This window comes from Sciurus vulgaris (genome assembly GCF_902686455.1).
Source record: "Sciurus vulgaris genome assembly, chromosome: 1".
NCBI classification, from domain to species: domain Eukaryota; kingdom Metazoa; phylum Chordata; class Mammalia; order Rodentia; family Sciuridae; genus Sciurus; species Sciurus vulgaris.
Window position 1 is genome coordinate 19198263 of NC_136461.1, and position 22965 is coordinate 19221227.

Here is a 22965-nt window from a genome sequence, read left to right on the forward strand (position 1 = left end):
TGTCGGGAGCTAGAATTTTGGCTTCTAGCCCAGATTCTGTCATGTGACATAGGGCAAGTCCTTGCCCCTTGTGGGGCCTCAATTTCTCATTACTCGGAGGATTAGGACCAGGTTTTTTAGTCTGTATGGTTCTGAGCAAAGGTGAGCTTTTCTGGTAGAGAGCAGGACATATTTCAGATTCTCAAAGGGGTCCAGGAACAAGCAAAGATTAAGGCCCGCTGGACTTCATTGATTTTATTTTCATCTCTAGAACTCTTTCCACTACCCCCAGCTCTGAATCAAGTGTTTTCAAACTATGGGCTCTTTCCCAGGGCAAAAGAGCAACAAGGCCTGGGTGACCCTGCCTAGCTCTGGTGAGGAAGATGATGGGACCACCCATGCCTCAGATCTGCTCTGTGGTTCAGGGACCTGCCCTGGAGGACAGGGTAGAGTCCAGTGAGGCCTCACCCTTTGTATCTCTGATCTGGACCTCTGCAGTTTTTAGGCCTCAAATCCAGCCCCTCAGCAACACCAGAGCTGAGGACATGTTGCCTCTGTGTAGCCCCAGGACCTTGAGCTGGCCCTGCCCTGCTTCTGCCAGAGGGTAAAGGTCATGCAGGCACCGTAGACTTTACTGCAGCGCCTATCTTTGTCTCTTTCCCAAATTTGATATATCCTGTTTTTGGGAATGCAAGTGGTCGTTCACAAGGCCGTTTATTAGAAAATGGTGCCTTCAGCCGAGGCTGGTGTCCGGGGACTGGTGTCGCTCTCCTACTCTGGTGCTCTGTAGTTGTATGTAGGAAATCAAACCCGGCAGGGCCTCATGACAATCAGACACATGTTCTACCACTGAGCTACACCCCCAGCCTGGTTATTGTGTTCTTAGAGGCCTTGACCTAGATGGGACAGCAGGGCCTAAGGAAAGGGTTCAGTTAGATTGCAGGAGCTGCAGCTGGGCCCTGTGGTCATAGCCCTAGGGGAGTACCCTGTGTATCTAGTAGGAAACTGGACAAACAAGTACAGTTTGTCTAGTCACTTTCCAAAGGGTGCCCATGCGGGACACAATAAAAAGGGCTGCAGGTAAAGGGTAAGGATGGAAGACCATGAACATCTTCCAGCTTGTTTCTCAGTTGGGGATGGGTTGATGGACCTTCTCCAGTCTCTGCAGAAAGGATTCTAACACGTGGCTGCTTTGAGGAGCAGTGAAGGCTAGGCTAGATGCTGGTGCCCAAGCAAGGAGCCTCCTGCTGCCCCAAGGAGGTCAGCTTCCAGGTCCAGAGCCACAGTTACCAGCTGTGTGACCCACTGATTCCGTGGCTTTTCAGCCCTAGGTTCCCTTCCACTCCAGGGTTGCCAGAAAGGTCAAGGTAACTGAAAACCACTGTGCTCTTAGCACAGGGGAGAGGGGGAGGGGAGCAGAAGGCTTAGGCTGGGTGGGGGCTGCTGACAAATGACCAGGGATATGCGGAGACCAGGATGGCTGAAAGGCCAGCCTGCAGGCACTGGACTGGGGGGGGGGCAGGGACAGTGTAGACAAGCATCCCTAGAACTACGAGTCCAAAGCCATTTGTCAAATACTCTTCAGGTACCCACACTGTTCTTGGCCCTTTATCTCTGAGAACACAGGCAGTATTGCTCCCATGTCCTGACTTCAACTCCAACACACAACCCAGCCTCATACCTGTGTCCTGTTTCCTGGGCAGCAACCAAGGCAAGGCAAAAAGGAGTACATTGCAGCCCAGATGGTCAGATAGGAGTCCGTTATCTTTGTACTGGCAACTATGGTTGGTAGCATGTACATCAGCCAAGAGCTAGAACAGACTGCTCAACAGAGCATGTGAAGTGGGCACTGCCCACAGTTCTACACAGAGACCCTGCCCACCCATAACCCAGTCTACTTATGCTCCAAGTTTGCGATGATTGCTCAGTGGGATTCAGTTCCAGAAGGTAACTCCTAAGTCCTTGTTTTCCATGATCAATCCACAGGAAGGAACAGGCCCAGGCAGGGGTCAGGCCAGCTGGGGATGCGGGCACCTTGGCCCTGTGAAATGCACGTGGTCCAGGAAGCAGTCAGTGAAGGCAGGAGGAGCCAGAGTGGGCACTGCTTCTGGGCTCATAGTCCAGCCTCCCTCAAAGGAGGTCCTGGTGCCTGTATTTTGTAGGCTGTGTTGCTCCCAGAAGGGGTGTGCCTGCTGTACCCAGCAGGCGTTAGCAATACACCTGGAGCAGGGGTGCCCCTGAGGAGTCTGTGTCGGTGCCCTGGAAGGCCGAGTCATGGCTGGCTGGGTACCCTGGTGGGAAGAGGAAACGGGCTGAGAGAGGGGAAGGAGTTCATCCAGGGCCCACTGCCAGGGAGAAGCCTGCCGAGGGAACAGAGCAGGGCTTGAGCCTGGTCAGTCATTAGGCTTGGGCAACACACTCAGGGTGTTTTTAACCTCTGAATCCTAGCCTCCCTCTCCCAGGGGGTTGTTGTGAAGGGCCAGAAGACAGTAGAACCCACACAGGCGCCTTTGTAGCAGAAGGCTGCCTTCTGTTTTCCTCAGTGACAGACTGAGAGATTGGGACTGGGTCACTTGTAGCTCATCTTAGAAAAGATGCACCTGCCTCTTGTTTCAAGCCAGTTTATAAGACTGGGATGAGTTTATGGCTGCTCAGGCCCTGTCCCTTCTGATTCTACCCATACCCATCCCAAAAGGTAGCTGGGAAAGGGGCATGTGAGGGGCCCCAAGGATAGTCCCCCACCCTCTGCACTCCTCATGGGGTCAGGACCACACCTGGGGCTCCATATGGCCTCAGCTTCCGGGCAATGGCATCTGCTGTCGTCTCCTGGGAGATCTGCACTGTCAGTTCTAGGGAGGAAAGAGGAGGGAGCAGTGGTCGTTATCATGTCCTTTTATCCCCACCCCCATTTCTATCTGCAGCCTAATGAGGGGTGTCCCGTGATCCCTGGGTAGGGCTAGAGCAATAATGCTTAAACACAAGGACGCGGTTAAGTGCGCATGTGCAGGTGCAGCGGCAGATGGGCATTTGGTTAGGCCAGGCTAGGTTAGAGGTTCAAGTTCATGGGGCCCAGGGGCCCTGCTACCCAGGCAAGGTCTGGAAGCGAGTCTAGCAAGTAGTAGGGGAGGAGGAGCTTGTTAGGTCAACTTGTTGACCGGGTCACTGCACCATCCCAGAAGTGCGAGGGGAGAGCGTGCCGGCCTGCACGCTCCTCCAGCCTTTCTCAGACCTCACTGGGAAGGGCAAGAGTGGGAGCTGGCGAGGGGAACGCAGCGGAGTTAGGAGGACCCACAGACCCGTCCAGCCTTCCTCTGGCCACAGCCTTCCCTGCTGTGCCCCCCTGGCCCCACCTACCATCCTGGCTGAGACCTGAGCCCACCATAGTCTCATGGCCACTGTCAGGGGCGGCAGCCGCGGGGGCGGCAGCCCGGGTGGAGCGTCCCTCTGAGGTCTGCGGGCGCGCGCGGCTCTTTCGGGTGCTAATGCGAATGATGCCGCGCACCAGGCGGCCCTCGGCGTCCTGCTCGTCCAGGTGGTAGTCCTGCGTGATGCTGCTGATCAGGTCCGAGATCTTACTGGTCTTCTCCAGGAACACGGTGTCCGACGTGCACTTGGCCAGCTCGTCGATCTGGTGTACGCTGAACAGCTCGGTCAGCTTCTTGAAAATGAGCACGTCGATCTCCCGGCTCGACATGGAGCCGCTGCCCATTTCGGGCAGGTCCAGGTCCGACTCGTGGAATGAGTAGTACTCCTCCGAGCCTCGGGGGCTGCTGGCCAGGGTGCTCGGCAGGCTGTGCCGCGTGGGAGGGGGCTGGGCCAGCGGCTCCTTGCAGCAGGAGTCCGAGTCGGGGGCCGGGCAGGTGGTGCGGTAGGGGTACACAGGGACGCCTTTGAGCTTGACGTCAGGGTAGCTGAAGCTGCTGCCCACAGCAGACTTGAGCCGCTGGCCGTCCCGGCGGCTGGGGGGCGCGCGGTCGGGGCTGGGGGGCACGCCATTGTGCTCCTTGGCCCAGCTGGCTTCGGCAGCCTCCTCCGTGGAGTCCCCAGCAGGCAAGCAGGGGCTGCAGCCGCGCACACAGGCCCCGCAGCGCTGGAGGCAATCCCGGCAGCGGCGGAAGCAGAAAGCAGCCCGGCACCAGTCCCATCCCCAGGGGCGCCAGAGCAGGCAGCAGGCTGGGGGCTCTGTGGCGGACTCTGCGGAGCCGGAGATGAAGGTAATGCTTTCTGGCCCATGGTGGCCAGGGTCCTTGGGGTCTGGCCTGCGTGTGCGGCGGCCTGGTGGGGGCTGGGGTGTCTCATTATACGCCTCCAAGCATAGCTCTGTTGGCTGCTCCCAGGGTCCCAAGCGTGGTGGCCCAGATGATGGGCGCGTCTGTCCTGGCCGGGGCATGGCTCACTGCATGGTTTCCTGCAGCCAGGCACCTGTGGGGAAGAAGTCGGAACGGGAGGTCAGGGACAAGCTCGGGGCTGCCCTGAGGAGCACTGACTGACTGCTGACTGCTGAGAGGCCAATTGTGCCCATTAACCATGTTTGTGACCTTCTCTTCCCAAAGAGAAACTTCTTTGGTCTGACTCAGATTTCAAAATCTCCTGGGACTTCGTACCCACTGAATGACTGTTTAAACAAACAACAACAAAACCCCCGAAAACTACAAGTGTTAGCAGGATGTAGAGAAGAGCCCCTTGTATTGCTGGTGGGAAACCGTGGGAGTTCCTTAAAAACTCAAACACAAGGGTTGGGGACAGAGCCCAGTGATAGAGTATGCCAGCTAGCATTCATGAGGCCCTGGGTTCCATCCCTGGCACTGAAAAAAACATTTTTTTTTTGGTACTGGGGATTAACTCAGGGGCACTTGACCACTGAGTTACACCCCCAGCCCTATTTTGTATTTTATTTAGAGACAGGGTCTCCCTGAATTGCTTAGCACCTCCCTTTTGCTGAAGCTGGCTTTGTACTCTCCATCCTTCTGTCTCAGCCTCCCAAACCTCTGGGATTACAGGCGTGCACCACCACGCCCGGCTGATAAAAATATTTTTTTTATAAAACACAGAATTACCATATAAGCCAGCAACTCGTTTGGGGCATATACCCAAAAGAATTGAAAATGGACTTGAATATCTATCAGTATATCAATGTTCCCAACAGCATTATTTACAATAGCCATAAGGTGAAAACAACCCAAATGTCCCATTAATGAATGAATGAATGACTAAACAAAATATGGTCTATGCAGACAATGGAATATTATACAGCCTTGAAAAGGAATGAAATTCTGATAATACTATAACATGGTTAGCCATTGAAGACATTATACTAAATGCTATAAGCCAGAAAAGAAAGAATAAGTATTGTATTGCTCCACTTACATGATACATCTAGAATAGGTTGGGGACAGTGGTGCATACCTGTATCCCAGCTACTTGGAAGGCTGAGGCAAGATGATCACAAATTCCAGGCCGACCTCAGTAACTTAGTGAGACCCCGTTTCAAAATAAAAAATAGAAATAAAAAGGGTTGGAATTACAGTTTGGTGGTAGAACATCCCTAGGTTCAATCCTTAGTATTATAAAAATTAATTAATTACTTAATATCTTGAACAGCTAAATTGATAGAGATAGGAAGGAGAAGGGTGGTTGCTAGGAGCTGGGGCAGAGGGAAATGGTGAACTACTGTGAATAGGTCCTGAATTTCATCTGGGGGCGCTGAAGAAATTCTGGAGATGGATGGTGGTGATGGTTGTATAACAATGTGAACATACTTAATGCCTTAGAACTGTGAGCTTAAAAGTGTTTTAAAAAAGAATTAAAATGCTGATTTTAATGTGTATTTTACCACAAGGCAGAAAGACCTCCCAGATGGCACTTGACGAGGAATGCCTGCCTAGATCCTTCCTGCTGTTGGTACGCCTGGCAGGGTGGCTGAAGGAGCTCAAGAAATGCCTTTCTATCCATGTGCCATGGAACCTGATCATCACCACTGCACCTTCCTTCCTTTTGTCCATCGTTTCAGACATGGCAATGCAATAGTCCCCGTCGATACTTCAGTCTGACTCAGAACTGCCCTCCTAGCAACACTTAACACCAAGCAGTTTTGCTTCCTCTGATTAGACGAAATGGAGACACAGAATACATCTCCATTCCCTTTTTGACTTGATTGTTAGGAGGCTCAGAGCTAAGACTTTATTCACTCATAATCACTAAGCCCGGCCCTGTAGAACTAAAGATTAATGAACTACAGATCCTGTACTTGATTCACACATGTTTTTGTAGGAAAAACAGATTCCTAAAAGTCTTTAAGGTGGAAGATATAAGATATATGAGGTATTATAGGAATAAGTAGCTGCCTGAGGAAGATTAGGCAGTGGTGTATTGGGAAGGCTTTGTTTTAGGGGAGAGAAGTATGGTGGATTGAACTTGGGGGCTCTTGATCACTGAGCTATATGCCTAGTCATGTGCATTTTTTATTTTTTTGGCAGTGGTACTGGGGATTGAATTCAGGGGCACTAGACCACTGAGCCACATCCCCAGTCCTATTTTGTATTTTATTTAGAGACAAGGTCTCACTGAGTTGCTTAGAGCCTCACTTTTGCTGAGGCTGGCTTTGAACTTGAGATCCTCTTGCCTCAGCCTCCTGAGCCGCTGGGATTACAGGCTTGTGTCACTGCGCTCAGTTCATTTTAAAATTCTGAGACAAGGTCTAGTTTGCTGAGGGCCTTATTAAATTGCTGAGGATGGCCTTGAACTTGTGATCCTCCTGCCTCAGCCTCCTGAGCCTCTGGGATTATAGTCATATGCCTCCATGCCTGGCCTTGGGGGGTGGGGTTTGATCACATATAAGGATTTACTGGGCACTAAATGTCCTTAGCCTGTATTTTCTGAGATACTATTTTTTATCTTTTTGTCCATGACTTAATGACACTTGGGTCCTAAAATCTGGTGAAGTGTGAGGAAGAGAGGACTGGGCACTGAGGTATCTTTGTTCTAGCTCCATGGTTGTGTGCCATGGGCAAAACAATGCCACCTCCCTGATCAGGGCCACCATCATCTCTAACCCAAGTACCAGTAAGGCGTCCATCCTAGCCACCTCCATTCTCTACTACTTGCAGCCAATGAAAACTTTGAAAAACCACAAAGTGGAGAAATCTGGCAGACACCACCCTAATCAAATGATCAAAGTGAATATAACCAACGATGGGATGAAACAAGTGCCTTCTGGTGCTACGAGCTAGGAAGGATCCACCATTACGAAGCACACCTGCTCAGCCTGAATGGGCTCATGAGGACATGTCGAGTCCAGTTTGAGAGACATGACAACAGATGCAGTGTGATCTTGGATAGGATTGGGGAAAAGGAGGAAAATGTGGAAAACTAGAAATGTGAGTAATTGTTGGAATTAGAAAACAAACTCTGTTATTTAATAGTAATATGTCAACATTAAGCTTTCTGAATCTGATTGCTATGATCATTTAAGATACTGCTCTTATTCTTAGGCAACATACACTAAAGCACTTCGGGGTTTAGAGGCACGTCTGCAACTGATCTCAAATGGTTCAAACCAACCAACCAACACAAACCTAGGAGGGAGGAGAGTTGGCGGTGAGGAGGACGGGGACTTCCTGCTCTGCCACTCCCCCCTGCACAGGTCCCTCAGCACTCCCGCAAGGACCTGGAGAACCGCTAGGCACGCGGAAGCCCCTCTCCCCACAGCAGTCACCTGGCTCTCTGTGTGCTGGGTCAGCCTTGTGCCCGCTGTCTCCCCCAGGACCAAGACCCGGAAGAGCAAGGGCTGCACCGGCTTCCTTTCTGTTTCAGTGTGGAGCAGGGTCAGGTCCAGGTGTTTCAGGGACCAGACACACTTTGTGTGGCATCAGGGTAGAACTAGGACCACTGGGTAGAAGAAAAAGGACCTAGGCTGACCAGAGTGGGATGACAATCCAGAGGAGGGGGTGTGTGAAATCTCATCTCTGAAGTGTGTAAACTGAAATTATAATAAGTGACTTTAAAGTCTCTCACAACCCAGGAGCAACTAAATCTTTGCCTTGGTTTGAGCAACGTGGGGTTATTTATTCTCTCTCTCTTTTTGTACCAGGGATTGAACCCGGGCACTTAACCACTGAGCCACATCCTCAGCCCTTTTTCAATGTTTTATTTTGAGACAGGGTCTTGCTTAGTCCTTATGGCCTCGCTAAGTTGATGAGGCTGGTCTTGAACTTGCAGTCTCCCTACCTCCCAAGCCGCTGGGATTCTAGGTATGCACCACCAGGCCCAGCTCATTCACTAAATTAACAAATATTTACTGAAGGCCTACTATGTGCCAGACATCATTCCAAATTCTGTGAACACAGTGGTGAAACAGAAAAAACTCCCTACCTCAGGAGTTTATACTCTAGAGAAAGTGATTATTGTCGCTGGCATTGTTCTAAGTGTTTTCTATGTAATAATCCAATTAATTCTGGTCACCCTGTTTATGGTGTTATTATACAGAAGCACAGAAAGGTTAAATAAGTTGTCCAAAGCCACACATTTATTTGTACCCAACTGGCCTGTCCTCAGACTGTCATCCACTCCCACCCCAGTTCTTAAAAGAGGGCTCTTATCCACCACCCCACCCAATTGCTTCTTGTGAGGAAAGGGGCAAAGTTGCCAAGTCTGCGGACAGTCCTGCCCCAGGAGGTCAACATGGGGATCCCTGAGCATGCCAGGCTCAGGCCTTGATCTGGAGTGTGGGATGATCTACACTGTTCAACCATACTGGGCTCTGAAGGCCTGGATTTGTAAGAGCATCAGGAGTCGCTGGTGATGGCTAGGTCACTGTCTCCTTCCCCACCTCCCACGCTTTAGGACTTGCTACTGTTGATTCAATTAATTAACATTTACTGTTAGTACTAAATTAAATGCTGAGGAAATAGCAGTGAATGGTCCAGAAACAGCTCTAGCTCAACAGGACTTTCACAATTGCCCTGTAGTAGAGCCCCACTTTTCAAACTGGGAACCTGAAGCTCAGAGAGGTCAAGCGCCTTGTCACAAGACACCAAGCTGGCAGGGGAAGAAGCAGGATTTACGCTATGGCCTGCCAGGCCCTGGAGCCCATGCATTTTGCTCCGTGCCATGCATATCTATTGGGGGGTAGGATGGAGCGGGGTCCAAGACCTGGATCAGTGCCTGGCTTCAGTCCCCCTCACCCCCGAAGTCAAACAGTCTATTTCTTCCAGGCTACATCTTCCCCTCCTTGCTGCCCACCCCTGCAAATCCTAACAACATTCTCTTGGTTTAGTGAAGGGGGCCTCTATTTTGGCCTGGGGCGAGACTCCTGGCCTCAGTTTCCTCATCTTTTAAAAGGGAAAGATTAGTACCTTCACGGTCTTCCTACAAGTGTCAGTGAAACTGTACACGGGGTCAGCAGAGGGCCTGTCAGTGAGCACTCCAAGGCAGAGACGACCCCCGGGTCGGCCCACTGCGCACTGAGGCTTCGCCTTTTCGCCACAGTCCCACGAACACGTACGCCCCAGTAGTGGGCCCTCGCCCAGGACCCCGGGGCAGGCGGGCCACACAACGTCTGCCCCACCCCTGTGCCCAGCGGGAGGAGCAGCCCGGCTCACCCAACAGCCGTCGGCGCGGGCGGGGGGCATCCGTGCACCCTCGGCCCCAGCCTCAGGGCGCAGCCCAGACTGCCCGTGCGCGGGCGCCGGTCCTGGGCGAGGGGAACCAGACCCCGCTCTGCTCCCGACGGGCGCAGCCTCCAGGCCAGCACTGCCGCGGGGCGAGTGCCACCCCTGCGGCTGCACCGGCCCTCCGCCCGCGGCCGACGCGGCCGCTCGGGGTCCGACACCGTTCGCCCGAGGCAGCCGGCCCTCGCCCCGGCGCGGCCCCAGCCCTCGGGCGAGCGCGGCCCCCGCGCCCCGCTCCGCCTGCCCAGCCGCTCAGGCCGCTCCCGGCCCGGCCCGCGCACCCCGGAAGTGGGAGGGAGCCCCCGGGGCCGCGGCCTGGGACCCTCCCCCACGCTGGCGCAGCCTCGAGGGGCTCCTCCGCCGGCGCCGCCCCGGTTCGCGCCCCCTCGGGCCCGCGCGGGGCTTACCTGTCCCGCCAGGTGAGCCGCCTCCGGCTCAGCGCTTCCCCCGCCCCCCTCGCCGCTCACCTGGGGCGCAGGTGAGCGTCTCGCGGGAGCGCTCCACGGGCCGCCGCTGGGGACACACTTCCTGCCTCCGCGAAGTGCAGCCGCCGCTCACCTGGGCCGAAGCCCCGCCCCGGGGCGCTGGGCGGGCGCCTCGGCGGCCCCGCGCTCCGCCGGCCTAGCCAGGTGAGTGGGGCCTGGCGCCGGCGCAGGCACGCGGCGCAGGCGGGCGCCGGGCTCGGGCTCCCCTGCGGGCAGTGGACCTGCGTCCCGGGAGCCCCCGAGCGCCTGCCAGGCCTCTAGGTCCAGCTCTAAGGGCCTGTCTCTGGGGGCCCTCCCTGACCCCTGAGCCCGCCTGTTTTCCGTTAAGTGGAACAATTCCGGGTACTTCTCGCAAAATACTCAGCAGGTTGTTTTCTTGTCTTTTCCCCTCTTTTTAGGCTCTGACCTTGAGGATAGGTCTGATCTTCTTTCCCGATGTTCCTGGTGGCCTGCACAGGGCCTGGCACATTCTACGTTTTCAGCAAATACTCCACTGAACGAATGGCTTGACGCCGAGTTCTTCGTTTGCTCTGAGGCAGAACCAGGGACCCGAGTTCTCTGCCCAGTAGTCAGTTCACCCTCTCATCTGTTCGGGGAGATCTACAGGTGAAGCTCTGCTCCAGAGCTGCCCAAGTCGGATGGAGAAGAGTGTCAGGTTGTGCAGCTCTGAAAGGCACATCCTGGATCAGCAGAGCAAGCCAAAACCACTGCATTCCAAGGGTATTAAGGGGGTCCCTGCAGGAGGCAACCCCATCGGGTGCCAAGAAGTCAGAATTCACACTACTCTGTGTTCCTGCCCCCCCCCCCCTTTTTTTTAACAAATCATGGAACTATTAGCACCACTGTAACTGCTCCCCAAGATACAGATGAAGCAAAACAAGGGCCTGGACATCGGTCTGTAATAACAGCTGCCAGGTTCACAGGGCTGCTATGACTGAGGGCCTCTTTCTCTGCTGTTTGTAATGCAAAGAGCAACTTGAAGATGGTTCTGATCTCATGTACAAATGAAGATCTCAAAGCACAGGAGGTGATTTGACAAAGTGCTCTTACTAACAATAGTGCTGATGGATAAATAACTTAAGGAGCATCTCCAGGATCCATGCTGAACTCTTAACTTGGATAGTATTAAATCCGCTAATCTGTGAGGAGTCAGGTATTATCAGTCCCATTTTACTGATGTGAAAACCAAGTCCTAGAGAAGGGAAATTATTTGCTCAGGCGGTTGGCACAAACTATTTGACTTTTGAACAGGCACTTTCCTTCTCTCAGCCTCATCTGTGGAGAGATAATGGTACCTCTCCCCAACTGGGAGAAATAAAAAACGGATGAACGATGAGATAAAAGATATGCAAAAAGTTCACTGGGCTGAGTTAGACATAGGTGTGCAGTTTCCACCAAAGACTATGGCAACCCTCCCAACACATTTCATCCACATTCCCTCCTCGGGCAAGTGGCACATTGTATTCTCATTTGGAGCAGAGAACACATAGACAGTGCATATCTGTGTTCTCTAAGACCCAACAAAGTCCATTTCTAAGGCACAGTCATGAAAATCTCTTGCAATCAGACCCTAGGAGGAAATGTGTAAAAGATTGTTGACAGAAACATTGTCCATGGTAGCCCTCCATGGAAAACACACAATACTGCTGACAGGAGGTTAATGTGGAAAAATCAAGCAAAGGACACAGAAGAAAATGAATGAAAAACAGCAACCTGGCTGGATTGGGGTAACAAGATGTAGAGTGGAATAAGGCAAGTCCCAGGAAATTGCTTATGGAATGGGATCCTCTTTATGCAATTCAAAAATAGCTAGAACTGCTATGTGTAGGCATGATTAGGCTGAATCATGAAATTGCTGTTATTTGACCTAAAAAAGTGACATTCATATAGTTCAGTCTAATTTACATGTTAAAAAAAAAACTATTAGAAAAGGGGATGAGGAACTCAAGACTAAGAATAATGATTACTTAGGAGTAGAGTGGGAGAGAGGCCAAGGATAGGAAACCTGTAGATAGATTTCATTATTAGTAATGGTCTGGGCCTTGAGTAGGGTGGTAGATTAAAGGGTTTTTGTTTTATAATGAAAGAAAACAAATTTGTGCTCTAGTGCTAAGTAATTAAGAATGCTATTGCTTGCAAAGTTCTTTAGGGAAGCAAACTTCTGAGAATCTCATTTAGGCCCCCCCCCCCCCCCACACTTATTTATATGTTCATTCTTTCTTTTTCTTTAAAAATCAAGGTATTGGCCAGAGATGTAGCTCAGTGGTAGAGCATTTGCCTAGCATGCAGAAGGCCATGGGTTCAATCCTCAGCAACATGCCAAAAAAAAAAAAAAAAAAAAAAAAAAAAAAAAAAATTAAGGCATAATTTGCAGAGTAAAATCCACCATCTTTAGGGTACAGTTCTATGAGTTTTGAAAAAATGCATACAATTGCTCAACCACAATCAAGATATATATCAGGCCAGGTGTGGTGAAGCATGCCTGTAATCCCAGTGGCTTGGGAGGCTGAGGCAGGAGGATCGCCAGTTCAAAGCCAGCCTTAGCAACTTATGGAGGCTCTAAGCAACTCACTGAGACCGTGTCTCTAAATAAAATACAAAAATGGGATGTAGTTCAGTGGTTGAGCGCCCCTAGGTTCAATCCCTGGTATCCCACCCCTGGCAAATAATAAGATACATCAGTTCCATCTCCCTCCAATATTTCTTCACACCCCTTTTTAATTAGTCCCTCCCCTCAACCCCAGTCCTTGGTAACTGCTGATCTTTTTTCTGTATCCATAGTTTTGTTTTTCTAGAACTTGTTCGATTATAAAAATGCAGAGTTACACTACAAAATTCTAATCCAGTGGTCCCTAAAATGCTGGAGATTAAGATTATAACTGAAGCAGCTCAGAGCTACTTTATTTACCTAGAAAGAAAAAAACAGGAAGAAAGGAAGGGAGGGAAGGGGAACATTCCATCTCTGAATCACAGGCTACCTCCGTGGCATGTGAAGGAACTTTCCTTTAGGGCTCCAGCCCAGCCAGTACCATTGTGTGGCTTTGGGGGAGCATTCCCTTCTCTTCATAAAAACAGGGAAATACTTCCCCTATGGAGTGTTATGCAGTGTTAGTTATGCAGTAGGCAAACAGCTTTTCTTCTTTGTACTGGGGAATTGAACCTGTGGTGCTTTACCACTGAGCTGCATTCCCAGTCCTTTTGGAGACAGGGTCTTGCTAAGCTTCCTAATGCCTCACTATGTTGCCCAGGCTGGCCTTGAATTTGTGATCCTTCTGCCTCAGCTCCCTAGTCCCTGGGATTATAGTCATGAGCCACTGGACCCAGCTTGGTAGCTGTTATTCTTATCACAGTCAACTGCAACTTCTTTCCATCTTTTCCCCTGTCCCTTTTGAGTGTGGAACACTCAAAGATACTGAGCCCTGTTCCAAGGGTCCCTCCCCTGTCACACTACATGTTAAAAAATGGTCAAAACCAGCAATAATCTAGACACATACCCAAAAGAATTGAAAGGAGGGACCCAAACAGATATATGCCAATGTTTGTTGCAGCATTATTCACGATAGCCAAAAGGTGGAAAAACCCACATGTCCATTAACAGGTGGATGGATAAAAAATATGTCATACACACACAGTGGAATATTATTCAGTCATAAAAAAGAATGGAGGTCTAATGCATGCTATACTATGAATGAACCCTGAAGACATTATGCTAAGTGAAATAAACCACAAAGACAAATGCTGTATGATTTCATTTATATGAAGTATTGAGAAGAGTTGATTCACAGACCCAGAAAGATTAGAGGTTATCAGAGGCTGAAGCAAGCGGGGAATGGGAAGTTATTGCCTAATGGGTACAGAGTTCTGTTTGGGGTGATGAAAAGGTTTTTGAAATAGAGGTGATAGTTGCACAACATTTTGAGTATATTTCATGCTGTTGAATTTATACTTAAAAATGGCTTAAATTGGGGCTGGGGATATAGCTCAGTTGGTAGAGTGCTTGCCCTGCAAGCACAAGGCCCTGGGTTCAAATCCCCAGCACCACCAAAAAAAAAAAAAAAAAAGGCTTAAATGGCAAACTTTGTTTTATATAAATACCATAATTTTAAAAACCAAGGCTAACATGGTGGTCAGTCTCTTCCCTCAATCCCAATCCTAGCACATGCCTAATTCTGGCTACTTAGGAGTCTGAGACTGGAGGACCACAAGTTCAAGGCCAGCCTGGGGCAATTTAGCAAAACCTTTAGCCTAAAGAAAAAAGAAAAGAAAAAGATTAGGGGTGTTGCTCAGAGGTAGAGTACTTGTCTGGCATGCACAAGGCCCTGAGTTTGATCCCCAGTGCCCAAACAAATGAAAACTCGAAATCATATACACAGTTTTTCTTGTCAATTAAAACAAACAAAAAACACCACACTCTTTGGAACTAAAATAGAGCATCTCATTGATCCAGCATTCAGCACAACAAAGGAAAGGGAGGTCTTCTAGGATGGAGGAAAGTTCCAGATTAATGATCCACCTTTTATTTGATCCTTACAACAGTGGGGAGGGCCAGCACTTTACAGACGGGAAACTGAGGCCCTTCAAGGTCAGGCTGTTTACCCAAGGCCGTGAGTGCCTGGGTCGTGGAGCAGGTGAGAACCCCTTCCCCTGGCTCTCTATCCAGTGCTCCTTGCTCCAGGCCCTTTGGGCTGTGCTTGAACTGCTTTCTAGACAGACTGGAGAGTTGCTTTTTTGTGTGTGGGGGGGGCACCTTGGGTGAACCCAGGGTCCCCTGCATGCTATGCACCCACGTGCCACTGAACCACAACCCCCGCTAGGAGCCTGCCTTTGTAACTGAGTTTCCCAAGCTCAGTGTGCCTGTTGGCCTTGACCTGGGGCCATTGTCCTGACTCTGCTTTCACCAGTGATGCTCCCGTTTGATTTTTACTTTGCTGGTCACCTTCCTCAGCCACCATGCAGGCTTTTGGGCTGGTGACCCACTGAGGTTAAGAGGGAGGTGTGGAGGATGAGTGTGGATTTTGGCTTGGGTTACTGGATGGACAGAGATGCCTTGGAGTACATTTCGGGTGTAAGAATGCACACAGCGTTAGACCTGTTGAATTTGAGAACTTGTGAGATAGCACATCACACTCGTACGTATGGATGACACTCGAGTGTTATTTAGAAGCTGCAGCAGCCTGGCTTTAGGGCTGGAGAGGGGCAGTGGTCAGGAAGCCTGGGTGGTGGTGTGCAGAGCCAGAGCCAGGGGGCCTAGCTTCCCAGTACGCCCTTCCTCTAGTGTCTGAACTTGCCTCTCATGTGCTTCACCCAAGGGACACTAGGGGGCAGCACACAGCGGTGGAAATGGCCAGAATTTTCGGTCACAGGATCAGAGTTGAAGTCCTTAGTGCCCGAATCAGCTGCAGTGAGAATATAGTCGTTTTTATTTTTAATTTTTTGTGGTACTGGGGATTGAAACTTATGCATGCTGGGCTCTACCACTGACCTATCTCCCCACCCTTTAACAGTTTAAAAGATTTTCTTTAGTTTTTAAGTTTCCCAGGCTGACCTTGAACTTCAGCTGCACCTGCCTCAGTCTACTCAGTAGCTGGGATTCTATGTATGCACCACCATGCATAGTCTTTGAACCTCAGAATTTCTCATCAAGGAAGGGTTTACCATTGAGGCAGGGTAGTACAATGGTGTAGAGTGTGGACTCTAAAGCCAGAGGGCCTGAAACTGTGCTCCACTTACTGGCCATGTAACTTTGACCAAGTTATTGAACTCCCTGTGCCTCAGAAATTCGTGAAGTGGAGATAGCACACTAGTTTTCCCCTGTTTGCAGCTTCATTTTCCAATTTTGGTTACTGGTAGTCAATCTCAGTCCAAAAATATTAACAGAAAATTCCAGAAATAGCTGGGGTTGGCAGCTCACTCCTATAATCCCAATGTCTTGGTTTTTGTTTTTGTTTTTAGTACCAAGGATTGAACTCAGGGGGGCTTAACCACTGAGCCACGCCCCCAGCCCTTTTTATATTTCATTTAGTGACAGGGTCTCATTAAGTAGTTTAGGTCCTTGCTAAGTTGCTGAGGCTTTGAACTCATGAGCCTCCTGCTTCAGCCTCTTGAGCTGCTGTGCCACCCTGCCTGGCTAATCTCAGTGTCTTGGGAGGCTGAGACACAAGTTTGAGTCCAGTTTTGGGCAAGACCCTGTCTCAAAAATAAGTAAATAAATAAATAAATAAAAAGTTCTGGAGAGGCTGCTCACTGGTAGACCACCCCTGGGTGCTGAGGAAGATAGAAAGCAAGAAAGGCCGGCAGGCAGGCAGGCAAGACTTGCTCCAGAAATAAGCATGTCATACGTTTTGTGCTATTTTGATTAGCATAATGAAATTCTGTGCTGTTCTGCCCTGGCCTGGGCAAGATGCAAATCATCCCTTCGTGCAGCATATCCTTGCTCTGTACGTTATGTGCCTGTTAGTCACTTGGGGACCATCTCGGTTATCAATCCATGTTGCAGTATCACAGCGTTTCTGCCCGAGTCACCCTTCTTTACTTAATAATGACCCCAAAGGACAAGAGTAGCAATGCTGGCAATTCACATATGCCAGACAGAAGCCACAAAGTGTTTCTTTTAATAAAAAGATAAAAGTTCTTCACAGACTGGCGTTGTGGCTCAGCGGTAGAGCGCTTGCCTAGCGTGTGTGAGGCACTGGGTTCGATTCTCAGCACTACATATGAATAAATGAATAAAATAAAGGTCTATCAACATTAAAAAAAAGAAAGTTCTTTACTTCAGGAGAGAACAGGTGCGGCGGTGCTCAGAGTTAACAGTATAATAAGATATATTGAGAGAGACCACACTTATGTCACTTGTATTACAGGATATTGTCATATTTTTTCTATTTTATTATTAGTTATTGCCAATTTCTTACTGTCTAATTTGTAAATTAAACTTTATCATAGGAATGTATGTATAGGAAAAAACATAGTTTACAAAGGGTTCAGTACTAGTCAAGCTTTCAGGCATTTCCTTGAGGGTCTTGGTGGTAAGGGAAGAAACCGTAATATGGTGAGTGCTAAATAGATGTTTATTTTTTACAGCTATTTTATATTAAACGCTTCTGTCTTCCCCTCCTAAGCCAGTCTGGGGCCAGAACTCTCAAAGGCAAGCCACTTTCTCCGAGAATAAGCAAGAGAAGAAATTACTATTACTGACCATCGCTGCCTGTTAGGTAAAAGCCTTATTCTATTTAATCCTCACAGAAACCCAATGAATGGATCCCAGACATCCATTTTATAGCAAAAGAAGCAGAAGCTCAGAGGTTTAAGCCACTGTTCAAGTCCTACAGATAGTGACAGAGTCCAGGATGAAGCCTCAGTTTATTTGGATTCAGAGCCTGAGCTCTCTGTAGTGGTTTCTCTGGGTACCCCAGGAACTGGGTCCTGGACGGGGGTTACCCCAGGCCCCAGAAGAATGGAAGGTTCTTCCTCAAGAATTCTCTACTATAGCTGATTCCAATTTTGCCTGTCCCTCTCCTCCTTTCCCAGATAGAATTTCCTGGAGTTCTGAATGGAATAAATGGAACGGAACCAGCTGAAAGAGGAGCCCAGTGGGGTGGCCCTGAGCAGAAAAGCATAAGATGGGGCCAATGGGAAGGTGTGAATTGAGGCTGTCCCAGCTTCTCTGATTGGTCAGGTTGCCTGTGCAAGTCATGCCATGGGCCAATGGCATTCAGAGTTGCCTGTCCCTATTGCATCACTGGGCCAGAGCGTGGCATATCCTGAAGGCTAGAGAGAACCAGGGGAGTCTGGCAGTGACCGTGGGAGGTGAGGGCCACTGAGCTGGGCTCCGTGCTGGGTGGGTGCAGTGGACAGAGGTACAGGGAGAACTCTGTAATTCTGAGGAACTGGGCTGTGGAAGCCTCTGGAATTCTTGGTTGCACTGTTGGGTGGGAAGCCGCAGGTCCACTTGAAACTGGGGGCTCCCTAGCTTTAGCTTGTGCTGCCCCAGCTGCTGGGCCTGGAGGGAGCTGCGGACTGGGGAACCTTCGTGCACCAGGTGGAGGCAGGGCTGCTTCTTTGATTCTGAATTTCGTTCCAAACCCTCCTAGAACTATTTCCCACAGTCATTGTTTTGAAAGAATGCTCCTCCCACCCCCTCAATTACTGAAAAACAAGTGTGGCCAAGGAGGGGAACAGACTTATTTGAGGTCACGTAGTGAACAAGGAATGGGACCCAGTGAAGGTGGGCCTTGGCCCTCCTCTTGCTCACGCTCTGCCCCCCACTGTCCTCTTCCCTGGCTCCCACACAGTGGCATGGATCCAAATGGCTTCCGCCTAGTCTCCTGGGCAAGCGCTCTCCCGCTGAGCTCCACACCCCGCCTGAGCATTCTGGCTACTCGCAGGGGTATCGGAAACTGGCCCTCCCTGAACGCCCACTTCGCTTTCTGCCCGCCCCAGCCAATTTCACATTCTTCCTCTGAAATCTTTCTGGATGGCTCCCAGCTGGACAGCTGTTCCACTGAGCTGATTCAGAAGGCTGTCGACCTCTGCATGACCTTGATCTCCTCTGCTGCTTTCAGCCTCTAGATGGGAGCTCCCCGGGGGTAAGGACTGGTCTCATCCTTCCCTGAGCCCCCATCGCCCAGCCCAGGGAAGGGCTAAAGGCTACAGCTGGGAGCTTTGTGGAAGGAGTGGTCATGGGCTTTTTTCCTCAGGAACCCACAACCACCACCTCCACCTCCCAAACCTCTGATGTGGCAGAAAAAGCCCTGGCGTGGGGGCAAAATTGATCTAGGATGGAATTTTGGCCCAGCTTCTTCCTAACTCTGCAATCTTGGGAAATGATCTCACTTCTCTGAACTCAGTTTCGTCTTCTGTAAATAATCTTCTTGAGAGGAGACATTTAAACTGAAAACTAAAAGACTCAGATGGAAAAAACTGAGAGGAATAGTCAGTCTTCCAGGCAGAGTTAAACAGCTAGTGCAAAGGCCCTGAGGTAGGGAATAAGCTTGACATATTTAGGAAACAGAAAGGGAACCAGTAGCGCTGCTGGAGTATGTTGAGCAAGGCAAGGAGGCTGGCGATGGGGATGGAGAGATGGGCAGTGCACCCCTCAGGGCTCCAAAGGCCCTGGAATTGGGCTTGTGACCTTAGTGATAAGGGTCTTTTTAAAAAAAATTTTTTTTTTGTTTTAGTTGTAGGTGGACACAACACCCTTATTTTATTTTTATGAGGTGCTGAGGATCGAACTCAGCTAGGCAAGCACTCTTCCACTGAGCCACAACCCCAGTATGATAAGGTCTTGAGTAGAGCAGTGGATTAATCTAATCAAAACCTCAGCAGCAGCTCAGGAGGCGGAGGCAGGAGGATCATGAGTTCAAAGCCAACCTCAGCAATTTAGCAAGGCCTAAGAAACTCAGCAAGACCCTGTCTCTAAATAAAATACAGAAAAGGGCTAAGGATGTGGATCAGTGGTTAAGTACCTCTGAGCTGAATCCCTGGTACCCAACCCTTGAAAGCTGTACCCTGGCCACTGTGTGGTGACTGAAAGGGGGTGAGGCTAGAATCAGGGAGTCCAGTAAGGAGACTGCTGCTGTCATCCAGGCAAGAGATAACAGTGTCCAGGACAGGGTGGGAAGTGGTCATATCCGCAGCGTATTCTGGAAGCAGATCCCACAGGACTAGATGTGGAAAGCCAGGGTCTGAAGAGAGAACTGAGATACCTCGTCTCAGTTCCTGTTGCTGAGAACTAAACTACCCCCAAACTTACTGGGTTAAAGCAATCATGATGCATTATTTCTAACAATTCTGCGCTTCACCCCGGGCTCGGTGGGTAGTCCTACTGGTTTCACCTGGGATCCCTCACAGGCCTCATTCAGCCGGGAGCTTGGCTGGGCCTGGATGCTTCATGAGGGCTTCTCCTCCTCCTCAGCCTCTCACCATTCAGAAGTCTGGGTCACCTCCTCCTTTTCGGCTCCTCAGCTTCTCCCAAGAAGACAAATCCCAGAGTACAAATGCTCATTGAGCCTCTGCTTGCTTCACGCTTTCTGAACGTCCTATTGGCCAAAGCAACAGCCAAGACCTGAGCCCACAAGGCAAGGGACCACACAAGGGCACAGAAACCTAGAGGCCTGCTCACTGGAGGCCACCGAGTAAGGTTTAGTATATCCGCTGGGTGCGCGGCCTAGGAGGTGGACGAAATGAGATGGGGCATAAAAGAGTTTGCTGGATAGGCACGTTCTGTCCAGGACCCCCTGATTTGGACCCTGAGGAGGACAGTGGGCTTGGAAGAGCCAATAGCAGCAGACACAAGTCCCTTTTGTGAGACTGGGGTGAGGTGGGAGTGGGGACAGGGAGGAGGGATGGACTGAAGTCCCGGTAACCCCTTTGAGGTTGTGCCCTCAAGACCTGGAGACCTCCCGCTAGGCCTCACCTCTTCAAGTTTCACCACCTCCCAGCAGTGCCACCTGGAGACCAAGCCCTTAGCACAGGGGCAAGAGAGGGGAAGCTGGTGGAGGTCAGAAGTCACAGGACAGGACCAGGGAGAACTTGCAGTAGCTCTGGCTAGGACTGGGTAAGGTTCCCTTCCAAGTGGGGAAGGAGGTTCGTTGCCAGAGAGAGTTATGGGCGCTCAGGTCAGTAGGGAGGTTGGGAGCTTAGACCTGGTCCAGCTCAGCCTCTGTCTGAATAACCTTGAGCTCATCCCACTCTTCTAGGCTGTTCCCCAGGGTACCCACCGCACAGGAATTCAATAATACTCTGGCTTCCTGCGGAAGGAGAGGCAGCCCCACATCCAACACCCACCCCAGCCCTGCGGTTCCCTCCCCTCCACTGGTCTGGGGGCGGGTGAGGGGCAGCTGCGGTATTCTGGCCTCAGATATGGGAGGGGGGATGGAAGGAGAGAAGGAGAGGAAGTGGCATCTGATAGTCTTTGGAATCCGAGCACTCTACAGGGGGCTGAGGCAGAGGGGATGGAGGAGGGTCCCTGGGGAGGGACGGGCAGGATCCTAGAAAGACTTGCAGAGGGAGGTGGAGACAGAGACCTAGAGATTCAGAAAGAGGCAAAACAGAGGCACAGGCAGAAGCAGGGATAGACGGATACTGGTGCGCGCTTAGGCAAGAAATGGGCTATTTCTATGTTATGACCCGTCCAGAGCCCTCATGCCATCTGACTAGTGGGAAACCCAGTCTGCATTATTGTTGGGCTTTCTCTGCTCATAACCCACCCAGCTGGGCTGCAGCTCAGAGTTGTTATAGAACCAGGCATGAAACACAGGCCTTAGTCTGGTCACCAGGCCACTCCAATCACCTGACTCCATCAGGTTGAAGACTGGTCCACTCACTGTCTGCCATGCTTGTGGCACATTCGAAACGAGTCACCGGGTCAGTCTTGAAGCAGGGCTTGTGTCGGCAGGTTGGAAAGGCAACAAGTCGCCTCTGAACCTTCCAGCCCTTGCAGAAGGTAGGGTATCTCTTTTATAGCTCAAAGCTGCAAGCTACCAGTACGTCAAAACCATAGCAACGTAGGAAGTGGGTCAGAATGACCCAGTGCAGGGTACAGTGTGCTGCCCGAGAAAAATGGGAACAAACAGAGAACATGGTCCTAGTGTATTTCTTAATAATCCATTGTATAAGACCAACAGAAACATTTTTCAAGGGACATGCATGTGCTTAGCAGGTGGCAGAGACGGGTTTTCTCATGGGAGAAGCATTTCTTATATGAAATGGAGTCTCAAGGTAAAACAGAGTTGTCTGGTCAAGGCACACAGAGTTTGGCCCACAACACTTGGGGCATGCAGTCTTTGGTGCCCTGGACTCACCCCATGTAGGTTCCAGCCTTCTCGACTTTGCTTGGCTCCTTGAACACAGGGGCTACATCTATGCACTCCCCAGAACTAGGAGCCTGAATGGCCAACCCCACCTAAGAGGCTGGAGATGGAACCTTCCATGGTGGTGCCTAGGAGCCCCATGCAGTCCTCTCTCCCTGGTCTGAGGATCTGTCCCTTAGTAGAGCCCATATCCCTTAGCATCCTATAACCAAGCAACTGGGAGCAAACCAGCAGTCCCTCTAGGCCTGGGGGTTTTAGGTCCTGTCAGAAAGCCTAGGGAGGATCCCAGAATCTCCGCCAGCCACCCTGGTGGAGGTGAGGGCCAGACAAAGCTGGATCCTCAGCCATGTGGCAGGGGCGACCTGATGTCAGTAAATGACTCAGGGTTTATCTGTGCAACTAGTGGCGTATCTGCAGCGGGCTGTGGTCTATACAGCCCCACATGACAGGTCCTTACAACACTTTATCTTAGATTTTTTTTTTTTGCAGTGCCAGGGATGGAATCCAAGCCCTTGCAGATGCCATGCGAGTGCTCTACCACTGAGCTATAGCCCCGGCCTCATTTTAGAACCTTTATTTTGAAATATCTCATACCTATAGAAGACTGTATGTATGTGTATGTATACATTTATCTATACATACAAATAATATACAAACATGTCTATATAGAAGCACAGACATCAGTTAAATTGCAAAAATACAATGAACATCCGGGTACCCATCACTTGTTTATTTGTTTGAGTGATGTTTACTCAGTTTCCCTGAACTAGAGTGGTGAGTCAGGTTAGAAATATTAAAGGCATGAGACCTTTAAGAAATAAAGACAAGACATGGAAATCAGTGAACCGCAGGGGTACGTGGGGTGACCCAGCTCTGAGGCAGCCTGGATCTAACAAATGCAGCCGGTGCGCTTGTTTGACGGGTAGGCAGGCCAGTGGGATGCAGTGAAGGACTTCCTGAGGAAGGCAGGAAGAAGGTGGCAAAGACAACCCGGCTGGGCTCAGCAGGTTGTGCTGCCTCATC

The 22965-nt window shown here is 50.4% G+C and overlaps 1 protein-coding gene and 1 pseudogene across 4 annotated transcripts in view; one reads left to right on the top strand and one right to left on the bottom strand.

Moving 5' to 3' along the window:
• LOC306646602 (14-3-3 protein sigma-like) overlaps positions 1 to 22965 on the top strand; it is a 229410-nt pseudogene that overhangs the window by 61285 nt on the left and 145160 nt on the right. The gene's annotated exons all lie outside the window — the stretch shown is intronic.
• Positions 84 to 10221, bottom strand: KDF1 (keratinocyte differentiation factor 1). Of its 3 annotated transcripts, none has more exons than XM_079115029.1 (4): positions 10115 to 10221; positions 3334 to 4401; positions 2754 to 2828; positions 84 to 2270 (listed from the first exon to the last, which is right to left on the bottom strand). In XM_079115029.1, the coding sequence occupies exons 2-4, from the start codon at positions 4367 to 4369 to the stop codon at positions 2188 to 2190; spliced, it is 1194 nt and encodes a 397-aa protein (XP_078971155.1). In that variant the 5' UTR covers positions 4370 to 4401; positions 10115 to 10221; the 3' UTR covers positions 84 to 2187. The 3 variants fall into 3 exon arrangements, with proteins under 3 accessions (XP_078971155.1, XP_078971153.1, XP_078971154.1); XM_079115027.1 differs by having other exon boundaries at positions 10055 to 10185; XM_079115028.1 differs by lacking the exon at positions 10115 to 10221 and adding an exon at positions 5386 to 6219.

Bases quoted from the DNA above. Each gene is read 5' to 3' on its own strand.
- KDF1 (XM_079115029.1), bottom strand. From the start codon at position 4,369: ATGCCCCGGCCAGGACAGACGCGCCCATCATCTGGGCCACCACGCTTG. The intron at 2,829-3,333 runs GTAGGTGGGGCC...TTTCCTCCCTAG, and splicing joins CTCAGGTCTCAGCCAGGATG to AACTGACAGTGCAGATCTCC. The intron at 2,271-2,753 runs GTGTGGTCCTGA...TCTTCCCACCAG, and splicing joins GAGGCCATATGGAGCCCCAG to GGTACCCAGCCAGCCATGAC.